The sequence below is a fragment of the Cygnus atratus genome, chromosome 12 (assembly GCF_013377495.2).
Source record: "Cygnus atratus isolate AKBS03 ecotype Queensland, Australia chromosome 12, CAtr_DNAZoo_HiC_assembly, whole genome shotgun sequence".
NCBI classification, from domain to species: domain Eukaryota; kingdom Metazoa; phylum Chordata; class Aves; order Anseriformes; family Anatidae; genus Cygnus; species Cygnus atratus.
Genome location: NC_066373.1, coordinates 18,979,378 through 18,990,222, shown reverse-complemented (window position 1 = coordinate 18,990,222; position 10,845 = coordinate 18,979,378). Strand labels below are relative to the sequence as shown.

General features: G+C 37.9%; 1 protein-coding gene across 6 annotated transcripts in view; it reads right to left on the bottom strand.

Annotated features, from left to right (window-relative positions):
* Nucleotides 1-3,579: 3,579 nt before the first annotated feature.
* The window catches only part of SIAH1 (siah E3 ubiquitin protein ligase 1), a 71,386-nt gene continuing 64,120 nt past the window's right edge, over nucleotides 3,580-10,845 (bottom strand). For 5 of the 6 annotated variants that reach the window (XM_035543175.2, XM_035543183.2, XM_035543176.2 and 2 more), the window contains one exon: nucleotides 3,580-4,981. In XM_035543175.2, the coding sequence (XP_035399068.1) occupies nucleotides 4,131-4,979 (849 nt within the window). In that variant the 5' untranslated portion in view covers nucleotides 4,980-4,981 and the 3' untranslated portion in view covers nucleotides 3,580-4,130. Of the gene's footprint in view, nucleotides 4,982-7,356; nucleotides 7,443-8,947; nucleotides 9,060-9,723; nucleotides 9,765-10,845 lie in introns of those variants that run through there. The other variant, XM_035543177.2, reaches the window with a different exon arrangement.

Genomic DNA, 10,845 nt, shown 5'->3' with positions numbered 1-10,845 from the left:
GCTTGTTTTGCTTTAATTTCCATAGATACAAACAAAGCTGATTTACCTATTTACCTGGAACGTAACAGTAATTGTATTAATAAATTCAGTGGGTATTTCTGCACCTGACTTACAAGATCTCAAAACTTTCACAGAAGACTTCATCTAATAAAACATTTTTAAAAAAAACTTTTAGTCCTTTAAGAATTAATTACACTCTAAAGTCATTCACTAGCTAAGTTCCAAGGGTAAGAGGCAACAAAAGAGTCTTTATGTTCTCTGCCTTACAGAATACTTGAATACAAAAAGTGCAAAAAAAATGACAATCAGTAAAATAGCAGAAAGGAATGGTAACTAATATCCTGCTTGGCCTTCACTCAACACCAGTAGGGGAGAAAAAAATCTTCTCTTTACCAAACTTAATTAATATCAAATAACAATCCTGCACTACTTTATGCTAGTAAGAAAACAGACGTGCATGGAATTCCAGTGCAGTCTGTTTATACATATAGAAAAGATGCATTTTTTGAAAGACAATAAATATAGGGTTTTGTTTGTTTGTTTGAAAAAAAGAAAAAAATAAAAGGCTTCTACAGCAATTTCACTTCAGAAGAACAGGGAGTTGCTCCCAAAAAAAAGTTGAGCAATGACTTTCTGCCACACCACTCCAATGTCTTGTGTACATGGACTTTATCTAAAAGGTGAGGAATTTAATGGAACTCTAAAGATCTTTACCTGGATTTACTTACAGATTTTCATGTTCCCACTTGTCACCACAAAAGGTGACTTGGTTATGTTACTTTGTTGGGATATATACATTTTTTTTTAATATAACCTAAGCATTATCCATTATAACAGCAGATAGTTACATTTAAGTGTATTTTCTTTTGTTTTCATGAAACACTCTAAAGAATAACAATCTGTGCAGCAGCAAACCAGAATAATAATGATCTTTTGATACACTAGGGATTATTCTGCTTTGCACTGACATTTAAACAGACCTGATAATAAACATGAGCATGTCCCTCAGAATATACTATAAGGTAACTACGCTTATCAAAGGTAAAAGGCAGCAGTAGTAGTTCCTTTCCTCTATGCACAGTCCACACTCTAAGTTGCTACAGATAAAACTATCCCACTAGTGCAATTCATGCTTTTAATCATAGTAGCTTTGAAACAATACTGAATAATGCAATGGTATAGATAGCAATACAAAACAGTTCATCTGCTTCAATTTAAAGCAATATTGCAAACAAAAACTAATCAGACATGTCAAAACAGAAGCCAAATACTAACAGCCATATTTGTCAAACATTTTCCTTTTAAGGCTTTTTTTTTCAAGGCAATGAAAAACAATGGAGGTAGTAATAGGGGATAAATATAAGATCTACTGCATTTTATCTATTAAAGACAAATTTGAATACTCTCCCAATAGAGCAAAGAAAAATAGTACTTTCTAAAATAAATAGCTAATGCTAAGACATTGGCAGGCTTTAATACACCATTTATTTTAGATAAGGTAGTAAGCTGTACAGATTTTTAGTACGTTTTCTTTTTTCATATATAACAGAGCAAGGTTTACTTACCAGATCCTCAAACTACTTAGAGGAGATCCACTGAATTATGCTTCCAATACTTTTGAGGATCTGGGCCTAAGTATAATTTGTTTAGTCATTCCATCTAATGATGGGCATCAAATGTTTCATATAGGTTTTTGTTGTTTTGTCTGTTACACCAAATAGAGTACCAATTTACATCATAGTAGTAAGTCCAGCATATGTTAGTTGTGCTATAGCGTGTCATCTGTAAAACACAATGAAAAAACAGTCTGACCATATCAGTTAGCTTCTAAAGCTCATTATAAATGCCCTTTTTAGTCCCCTTCAGAATCATACTCTCAAGTTCCAGCCTAAATAAAAATCACTGTATATCAGTGCAGAAAGGTTTCAAGATTCACAGTTCTTCTGGGGACACAACATGAGTACAAGCAGCAGCAATCTCAAGTAACTTGCATGCTTACACAGCCCTGTGACACTCCAGTTGCAACTATCAGGCTGCTTAGGGCAACCCTTACAGGTTCTTAGCTAGATTTCCTTACAGAACTTGAGCCGAAAAGCAGATAACCTTGGCAGGTAAACTTCAGTCCAAGCCAGCCAATGAGGAGTGAACGGGTGAGCTGGTGAATAAATGTATGCCTATAAAATCTATTTGCGTATTTAGCTGAGTTTCTGTCAGTAGACCAGAAGACAAAACTTGGGTAAATATAGACAAGCTTAATTAGGTGAGAGTAATTACTGAGTTCAGAAGACTGCAAACAATTAGTTGTCTATTTGGTAAAGAAAAAAAAAATGCTAGATTGAAGGATTTGTTTTGAAACATCTATCTACTGTTACAGTACATCTTTTAACTGAAATCTGTGCAAAATTTCAACAGCCTAAGAAACAAATTATAAGTATTTTTTTCTTTCATTACACGAAACCAGTTGTTTCTGTAGTAGTGTATGTATCCAACCTGATGAGTTTTATGCTCCTTACCTGTACAACTACTTACCTTATGCACCAAAATAATATGAACAACACTTGACTTAGCTAAGCAATTTCTGATAAGAAAGTTAAAGACAGTGCACAGTAAATAAACTGTATTTTAATGTGTTACAAAAGTAATTCATAGCCAGACTACCTCTCTGAACAGATGCCCATTAATACTAGGTTTGACAAAGATTTCCTTTAAATAGCTTAAGATGAAACAGCTTTTCACCTTATTCTTTTTTTGTCTCTGCATCTATGTTTTGTAACACAAATACCATTATACATTCATGGTTATTTTTTCACATATAGGCAGTCTGCATAAAGCCCAGTATCCTACAAAAGCTTTTATGGCTGGTGAATCATACCTGTAAGAGATTACTTGCATCTGACTGTGTCACTAAAATGATATACAAAAATCAGTTCAAGAAATTACTTTAGTAACAACCAAGAGACATGAGGACAAGAAATTGAGCAAGTGTAGTAGTAATGTGTCAAACTTTGAGCTAAAGCAAAAAGCAAAAAATTGTATTTTAATTTGCCAGGTATTCTTTTAATGAGAAATATAAAAAGACTGCAAACATCTCATTCTGACTGCCTTTTTTTTTTTTTTTTTTTTTTTTTTGCTTTTTTTAAACAAATGGTCTGTTTTATGGTTACAAATACTGTGCAAGACAATACCTTCTTTGTACTGGAAAACCAACAAATACAAGGATGCAATTGAGTTTCTAAGCATCTCTAAATTTGAAACGTGATTTTTTTTTTTTTTTAATTTGGAAAAATCTTGGTAATTCATTTATGTTAGATCATAACTCAAAGTACAACAACATCTAGACCTGTTTTTAAAGGAGCTTTCATTCCTGATACATCTTTGAACATAATTATTCCTTTCAAGTTCAATACATTCACAAAATAGCTCAGTTAAGAACAGTATCACCAATGAATTGACTACTGGAAAGAGACAAAATTTACCAAACATACAGAAATATTAATTTTACCATAGCAATTATGCATATCAAAAGATGACACCTGTAGTTAATTTTAAAAAGATACAAAAAAAAGAGAAAAACCTGAATTACAGAAAAGAAAGTCATATTTATTTAATGAAAAACTAGAAGTTAATAAAAATTAGCAAATACACAAAAAATATACACAAACAGCAGCAATACTATGTAGTGACTTACAAAGGAGGGGGGGAGGAGGGGAGTGGGACGCAGCGGCCAAAGACCAAACCGCTCAACATGGCTTGTCAGTCAAAGGGGGAGGAAAAGAACACAAACAAAAACACGAAACAGTATCCTTTTCAACAGTACAATCAATCTACAAACAAGTTTTTAGAATTATTTTACAACATTTCCTGTAGAATCAATTCTTAATACAAAAGATGCCCATTTTGGGTGTATATATATTTTCAGTGGTTTACTGTTGACTTATTTTAAATATATTAGTGTTACTACATGCAACTGCTTCCTGTAATTTAACAGCCTTTCCTTTTATTTACCTTCATATATGTCTATCCTCCATCTACCAAATAATTTGTCTGACAGTCAACGATGGTTACCCTAGTTTCTGCTAAGTTAAATGCGACTGTTTTCAACACTGGCCTGAAAAGGTTTGATTGCCATTTCAACACATTGATATAGTTACATTGATGCCTAAATTGCCATTTTCTGCAAAGAGCTGTGCAATGCTGGTGTCAAAGACTAGACAGTCACTATTCATAATGGCTGTTGCAATTCCCTCATGGATAGATCGAGGAGTTGCTTCCCAAGTCAATCGCCGCCTATGACCATTTAACTCAAGTCGATAAGCAAAGTTTTCTGCTTGCTTGCGTGTTCCTATCAGCTGTACAATCGCAAAGAACTGCTGGTGACCATCATATTTTTCCTGTTTCTCCAATACTAACATGAAATGAAAGCCAAAACAAGACTGCATCATAACCCAGTCAACAGCACCAGGAAGATTAATGTCTGTAGCAAGGAACACTATATCTTCTCCCTGAAGTGTAGTAATTGACTTATGTTGATGCATCAGATGTGGCATTACAGCATCCAGAGAACCTTGCCATTTACATGAAGCACCAGGACATGGACAGGAATAAGGCCTAAACTCACACAGCTCCTCATGGTCTGCTTTTTCTGTGTGTGGCAAAGTTATCTCACATCCGGAAGAGGCATATTTACATGGGAATAGTACAGAATTGGCAACTTTCTCCATAGCCAGGTTACGAATGGAGCCCAGCGGGCCTCGGCAAGTTGGACAGCACGTAAGTTTGGGGCGACAGTTGCTACAAACAAGATGGCCACTCTGACACTGAAGAATTGGTGGCAGCACATAGTCAAAACAAACAGGACACTCAAAGAGACTAGCCAAGTCATTATTGGAAGCTGTAGTGCCAGTCAGTGCAGGCACCCTCTGTGATGGCGTACACTTTGAAGTACCTGTAGGTAGTGCTGTAGCAGTCTGACGGCTCATTTCTGTAAGAGAAGAGAGAAAAAAAAGAATGAGGATAGAGTAGAGATTACATCTAAACGCATTTTGTTTTCTTCTGCATACACTATTTCTTGATTTACAAAGAAGTTTCAAAAGAAACTAGATAGAAATGGAAGCAAACCCTAAATATGTAATGCCAACTGTGGGTACTTTACATGTAGATTATCAGCAGTGCTCCACAGAACAGAGATCTATGCCATGAAAACTTAACAAGGGATGAATTTCTGCTAATTACTCTGAAGTGGAATTTACCTATTGGAAGCTGCAGGGTAAATGAGTAAAGATATGCTTAATGTACCTGAAATCCTTAAAGGTTTGTGTTGTTTTTTTGTTTGGGGGGTTGGAGTGTTTTGTTTTTTTACTATTGCACTTTCAAAACATTCCATCCAGATCACTTGAGCGTAACAAACGGGTACACTACACAACAATTCCCAAGCTGAATTTTAAGTTGCTGTGTATTTAGTGAAATAAGAAACTAGCCATTTTTAATGAACACACAAACTTCAGGATAGGACCTCAGTAATCATGTTTACTGTATAAGCATTAAAAAAAAGTAACAAGGAAAAACACAAATAAGATCACTGCACTGCTTTTTTCCAGGATAGAATATTGACTCATTTTCTTATTTTTAAGTCCTACAGCTTAAGCACAGCTATTGCTTCCACTTGCTGGACTAAACCACTTGTGAAAATACCAGAAAAGAAACACAAAACATTTAATTGAATATCCCAAACGAAGAAATTCACAGGACGAAATTTGAGAATTAGTTTTAACATTTAAGCACTCAAGTATGCCCAGTACCTTGAAAAGGCACTGTTTACAAAGTTTTACATTCAGTGGAACAGAACTAAAGTTCAATTTTTTCAAATGTCCCCAAACCGCAGTTAACAGCTGTCTGACCAAACAGTTCTCTCAAGGGTTCAACAGTGGTAAAAGTCCCATATTTCTTACCACATATGGATGCTACACTTTGTACTGCACCCCCTCAACTCTCCTCCTACTTGTGCAAAAGGAATCACTAGTAGTACCAGGAAAAATAATCCCTCAATTTTGAAAAAATGAACTTTAGGTTAAGTAAAATGCTATCCAAAATTGGATTTCATTACACAATGACATTCTCAACCACCTTAAGTGTTTCTCTGCAAGTACACCAGCTCTGTACCCGTCATGTATGTATAAAGCTCTCAAAATAAACCTCATCTTTAATCTCCTTTGTATTTGACATGGGAATATTAGGCAATAGGCAAGCTTCCCATATTTAGAATCATTTCAACCACAAACAAACTTACTCATACTTGGACCAGATACCTCAACGCAGCATACTGTGCATGCTTTTGCAAGACACACGTTATTCAGGGCATCAAGTGAACAAAGAAAGAGATCCCAACAGACAAAATAACTTATCCCTTGACGTTCACAAAGTAACCAATCATAGGCAGGCAATTTTACCCTTCTACAAAACCAGCTCTCTAATCCAGAGGCTAGTAAAACATGGGTGGCTAAGATTCGGTGTTCAGTTGCTGACTGTGTCTCACACACCCACTAGCAGCAGCATCTCACCCCTCCCAAGTCTCTTTCAACTCCAACTTGTTGGACACACAATACCCAGTTCTCATCTTTGGAAATAAAGTCATACAATGGTTTGCGTTGTGGACCTTAACTGATATTGTTGAGATAGGAAAGGAACGCTTGTTTCTTTAGCCATATTTTCCTACTGTAAGGCATTCTACCGAGATGGAAAGTTCAAGTTATCTGTGACAAATCAAATCTACATTCTGGGGAAGCGATACTGCACCAGCTTGCTGCAGCAGAGGGATTCAAATGATAAGCCCCTATGACAACTGATCACTGCTGCTATTTTTCCCCAACACCCGTAGGTGGGAGACTCATGATGGCACACTGCAGTTCTGTGGTCTAGGAGAACAAATTATACACAGAGAATGATTGTACACAGCAGAACAAACTCTTACCATGCCATTTGCTTGGGAAGAGCTTAGAAATTGCATGCATATTCATACATAAGATTCTAAAAACATTTCCTTTCAGAAATTGCAAACACATTTCAGAAAAGCTTGTGCACACTTCGTCTTACCTGAACCCATACATCCTGATCCAGGGATCCCCAATAACCCGCAGATAACACTGGTGAAAACCAGGGTGTCAGACCAGTTTCCTAGGCAGTCAGACTAGCTTGGTGAGCTTTGGCTTGCCTAATTACACCTCCCAGAGCCCATACAACAGTTAAATTAAGCAACCTACAAGCTATGCAAAAGACCTTATGCACAGAGGCACTTCCCACTTCAGCTTTCTAAGCTCCAAAAGCAGTGAGGAAGACAAGAATTGTACAGCTGTGCTTTACCACTTCTGTATGGGACCAGCCTTCATGCACAAATTCCACAACCAAGGGCCATCCAAATGAGCGGGGAATGGAAATGAGCAGGAAATCTGTGAACCAGACCATTGAGATTAACAAGCATTGAAGAAACTGAATAAATCTATAAACTGTAATTTACCAAGCCTAAACCTGCCCAGAGCCTACAGTTTCATCTCCCCTGTTAACATAAAAGATGAATAATGCATCATGATGGCAAAGAAGTTGATTGTTTATAGCTGTCTTAAAAGATACAAGTTTATCACAAGTAGAAGTGCTAATAGTGTAACACAGTTAACCTCTATTCACCCCTGCTGAATTCCCCAAAAAATGTTAATTACAAACCAAGTAAAACTGGAAATAAAGTTTAAAGGTATTTTTAGTTATAAAAGCCTTGCTATAGGTAAAACCAAAACAAACCAAACTACATGCACTATTACTCTGTTCCCCCACAGTGGAGATAAGTCTCTAGGCAGCACTGACAACCTACAGAGTGCCGGGTGCGCATCTGCAAAAAAACTAGTTCCCACAACACAAATTATTCAAATACTGTACAAATTTGTAAAAGTTCAGCCAATGGGAAGAGTGAAAAGGGAAAAATGGTATTTTAAGAATTCCTTGTTCTAGATCAAGGAAGAGCAATGCCCTTGGCAGAAGCAGCAGGCACCAACCTCTCGTGGAAAGCCCCCTGCACCCCAAAATGCACGCCCCCGCTGTGCCATGGGCCAAAGCCCCGCCCCAAGCCCCAGTTCCCATTGGGGCCAGCCAGTGGTTCCCATGGAGCCCAGCAAGGCACAGCCCCATGGCTGCAGCACCAGGTGCCCAAACCACCACCGGGGCAACCCCAGGGCAGAGCAATGGGACGGCACCAGAGCATGGCTGCACAGGGCTCCGGGCTGAGGCAGCACCGTGGGGGTACCAGCTTCAGCCGAGGCGTGTTGCGATCAGTGGTTCTGGCAGCACACAAACTGAGGCAACAGCGTCTGGGTCAAGAAAGTCATCTTAATGCTTTCCTCCTGCTCAAAATTCACATCCTGCTGAAGAAAGGCTGTGGAACCTTGTATCAACCCTGTAACATGCAAATAGAGGCCACCTACCAGAAAGGTCAGTAACTAACGAAATACAAGCAATGTTTAACATTCACCGCCATATGTGCAACATGCGACATCCCTACCTGTTACGAGTCAAGAAAGTTTCCAGCCAAAGCAGGCATGGTTGAGAAAAGCCACAGAAATGGCCTTTGAGAAATTCACCAGGATCGCGCCCTGGAGTGCTGGACACAGGCCCTGGGCTCTCCCTCCCGCGGCTGTCCCCTGAGCAAAGCCACCAGCACGCGCCCCCCAATGCACTGTGACCTGGGGCACGGGGCCTGCAGAGAGAGTTTGCGCAGCCCCAGCAGGGTGAGAAGAACCGCGGTGCGAACGGGAAGAGGTGGGAATCTGACTGGGGAAAAAGCTGGGCTGGGGTGCAGACAAGAGGAAAGCAGTTTCAAGAAAAGTTCATAAAGAGAGAAGATCTCACATGCCATGGCAGTAACGGCAGCGTACGTGAATAGATTGACACCAGCTCAGCTTCTCACCTTTCAAAGGCATTAGCTCCAGACCCATCCTTGAAACTAAATCTCTCCCATCTCACCGAAATAGAGGGCACCTTCGACAGCTTCAGGTTAACACCAGCCACTTCTGAAATATCTTCACTCATTTTGAATAGATTAGACTTGGGGTTAGTGTTTTAAATTCCTTTCGAGAGGGTAACTGAATATGAGTTTTGGGAAAAAAAGAAAACACCACAAAACCTACAAAACTTCACATAGTCATCTTAATGGCTGGGACAGAAAAAAAAATCTAATTATATAATGCTGAAAAAATGGTTCAAGGACAGAAAAAATGCCTTATCACAAGTTTCTAGATGTGATGCAATAAAATCTTCAATCACATTTTGGAACTAATTGAATCCAGAGACTCACATTCAAAATTTATAAACTCTTAATGCCTTACAGCCATCAACACGATAATACAAAATCTTTTAACTTTTTCAACTGTACAATCATATTTGAAAATCAGACTTTTTTTTTTAAATACCCATTACAGGGCACTGGAAATTAGATCACTTCATAACAATGTTCAAACGTGTGGCAAACACTGACAGTTTACTCTCTGAGATGCTACATCAGCCAAAGAATGTCAAAACCCAAAGGCTAAATGAACTGTTGAACATAATGATTAGACTAGTCTAAATAATAACACGAAAGTAGATACAGAAAAGTTAGAGAACATCATCAGAAATTTGTACAATGTAATATCTGTAACATCTGTAAATATTACAAGCAACAAATTAAAAAGATTCAAAACTCACTGATATTGCCCTGGTGGCAGAAGGAAGGTTTACTGAATGCAACAGAAGCATGTGTGCCTATTTAGAAAAAAGGATGGTGAGTGTGTATGTATACACATACATACGAAGTACATAATCTCATGCTCAAGTAACACCAAGTGTTACTGATAAAGAAAACCCAAGTGAATATTATCTCAAGAATGAAGGTAATTAAAAAGCACACTTTGTTCCTATTAAAAAGGGGCACCAGTGTATTTTAAGTAGGGAACTTCCTTGCCATTTTTAAAGTGGCACTAGGTTAATTTCATATTAAAAGTCCTTAGGACACCGTATTTTTGTCCCATGGCTGCTCAATTATGAAAAAGTCTTAATCTGCTGGGGATAGAGACTCTAGGACTACAGCACTATGCACAAGCCAGTTGCCCAACTGCATGTGCTTAATATTTCTGAAAATGATTTTCCAAGCAATTTATCTTTCCTCTGTCCCCTCTCTTGCACTCATATTCGCCCAATGTACAGCAAAACAGAAGGGAAAGAGGTTTCAGCAGGCTCTACTGAAAATACCATATATTGCCCTCACCACCACCACACCTCAGCAGATACATATGGCACTAAGTGTATTATGCACAAGTATCTCAGAGAGCAACTTCAAAGTATTTTTTTTTATTATTATTTCTGTTATTTTTAAACTCATTTGGGGGCCCTATTTTTTTCCATTTTGAATTCTGGAAAACTTTAGATCACAAAAAGCCTGGCATGGTTAACGTCAAATGTATGGCTCCCTATGGAAACCTGACGCTGTTAGACACAAAAGTACATTGCCGCTCACACAGCCTCTGTGCGTACTGACCTGCTTCAAAATTTTAGAAGCATTTACAGTTCATGACATAAATTATTAATCAACTACATAACCCAATTTAGTCTCCATCTATTGTTCTTAATTTATGAATTAAGAATTTTTCCAACCCTTCCAGACACCGTTTGCTTTGGTGCCCTTAACGATACTCTGTTTGTTATTTCCAGACACCTCAGGGCTGCTCTCCATAACAACCAAAAGCCAGAACAACCCAATCTAACAGTGTATTTTAAGCCAATACAAAAATTTAAAAAAATAAAAAAATAGGCAGATCTCATGATTATTTC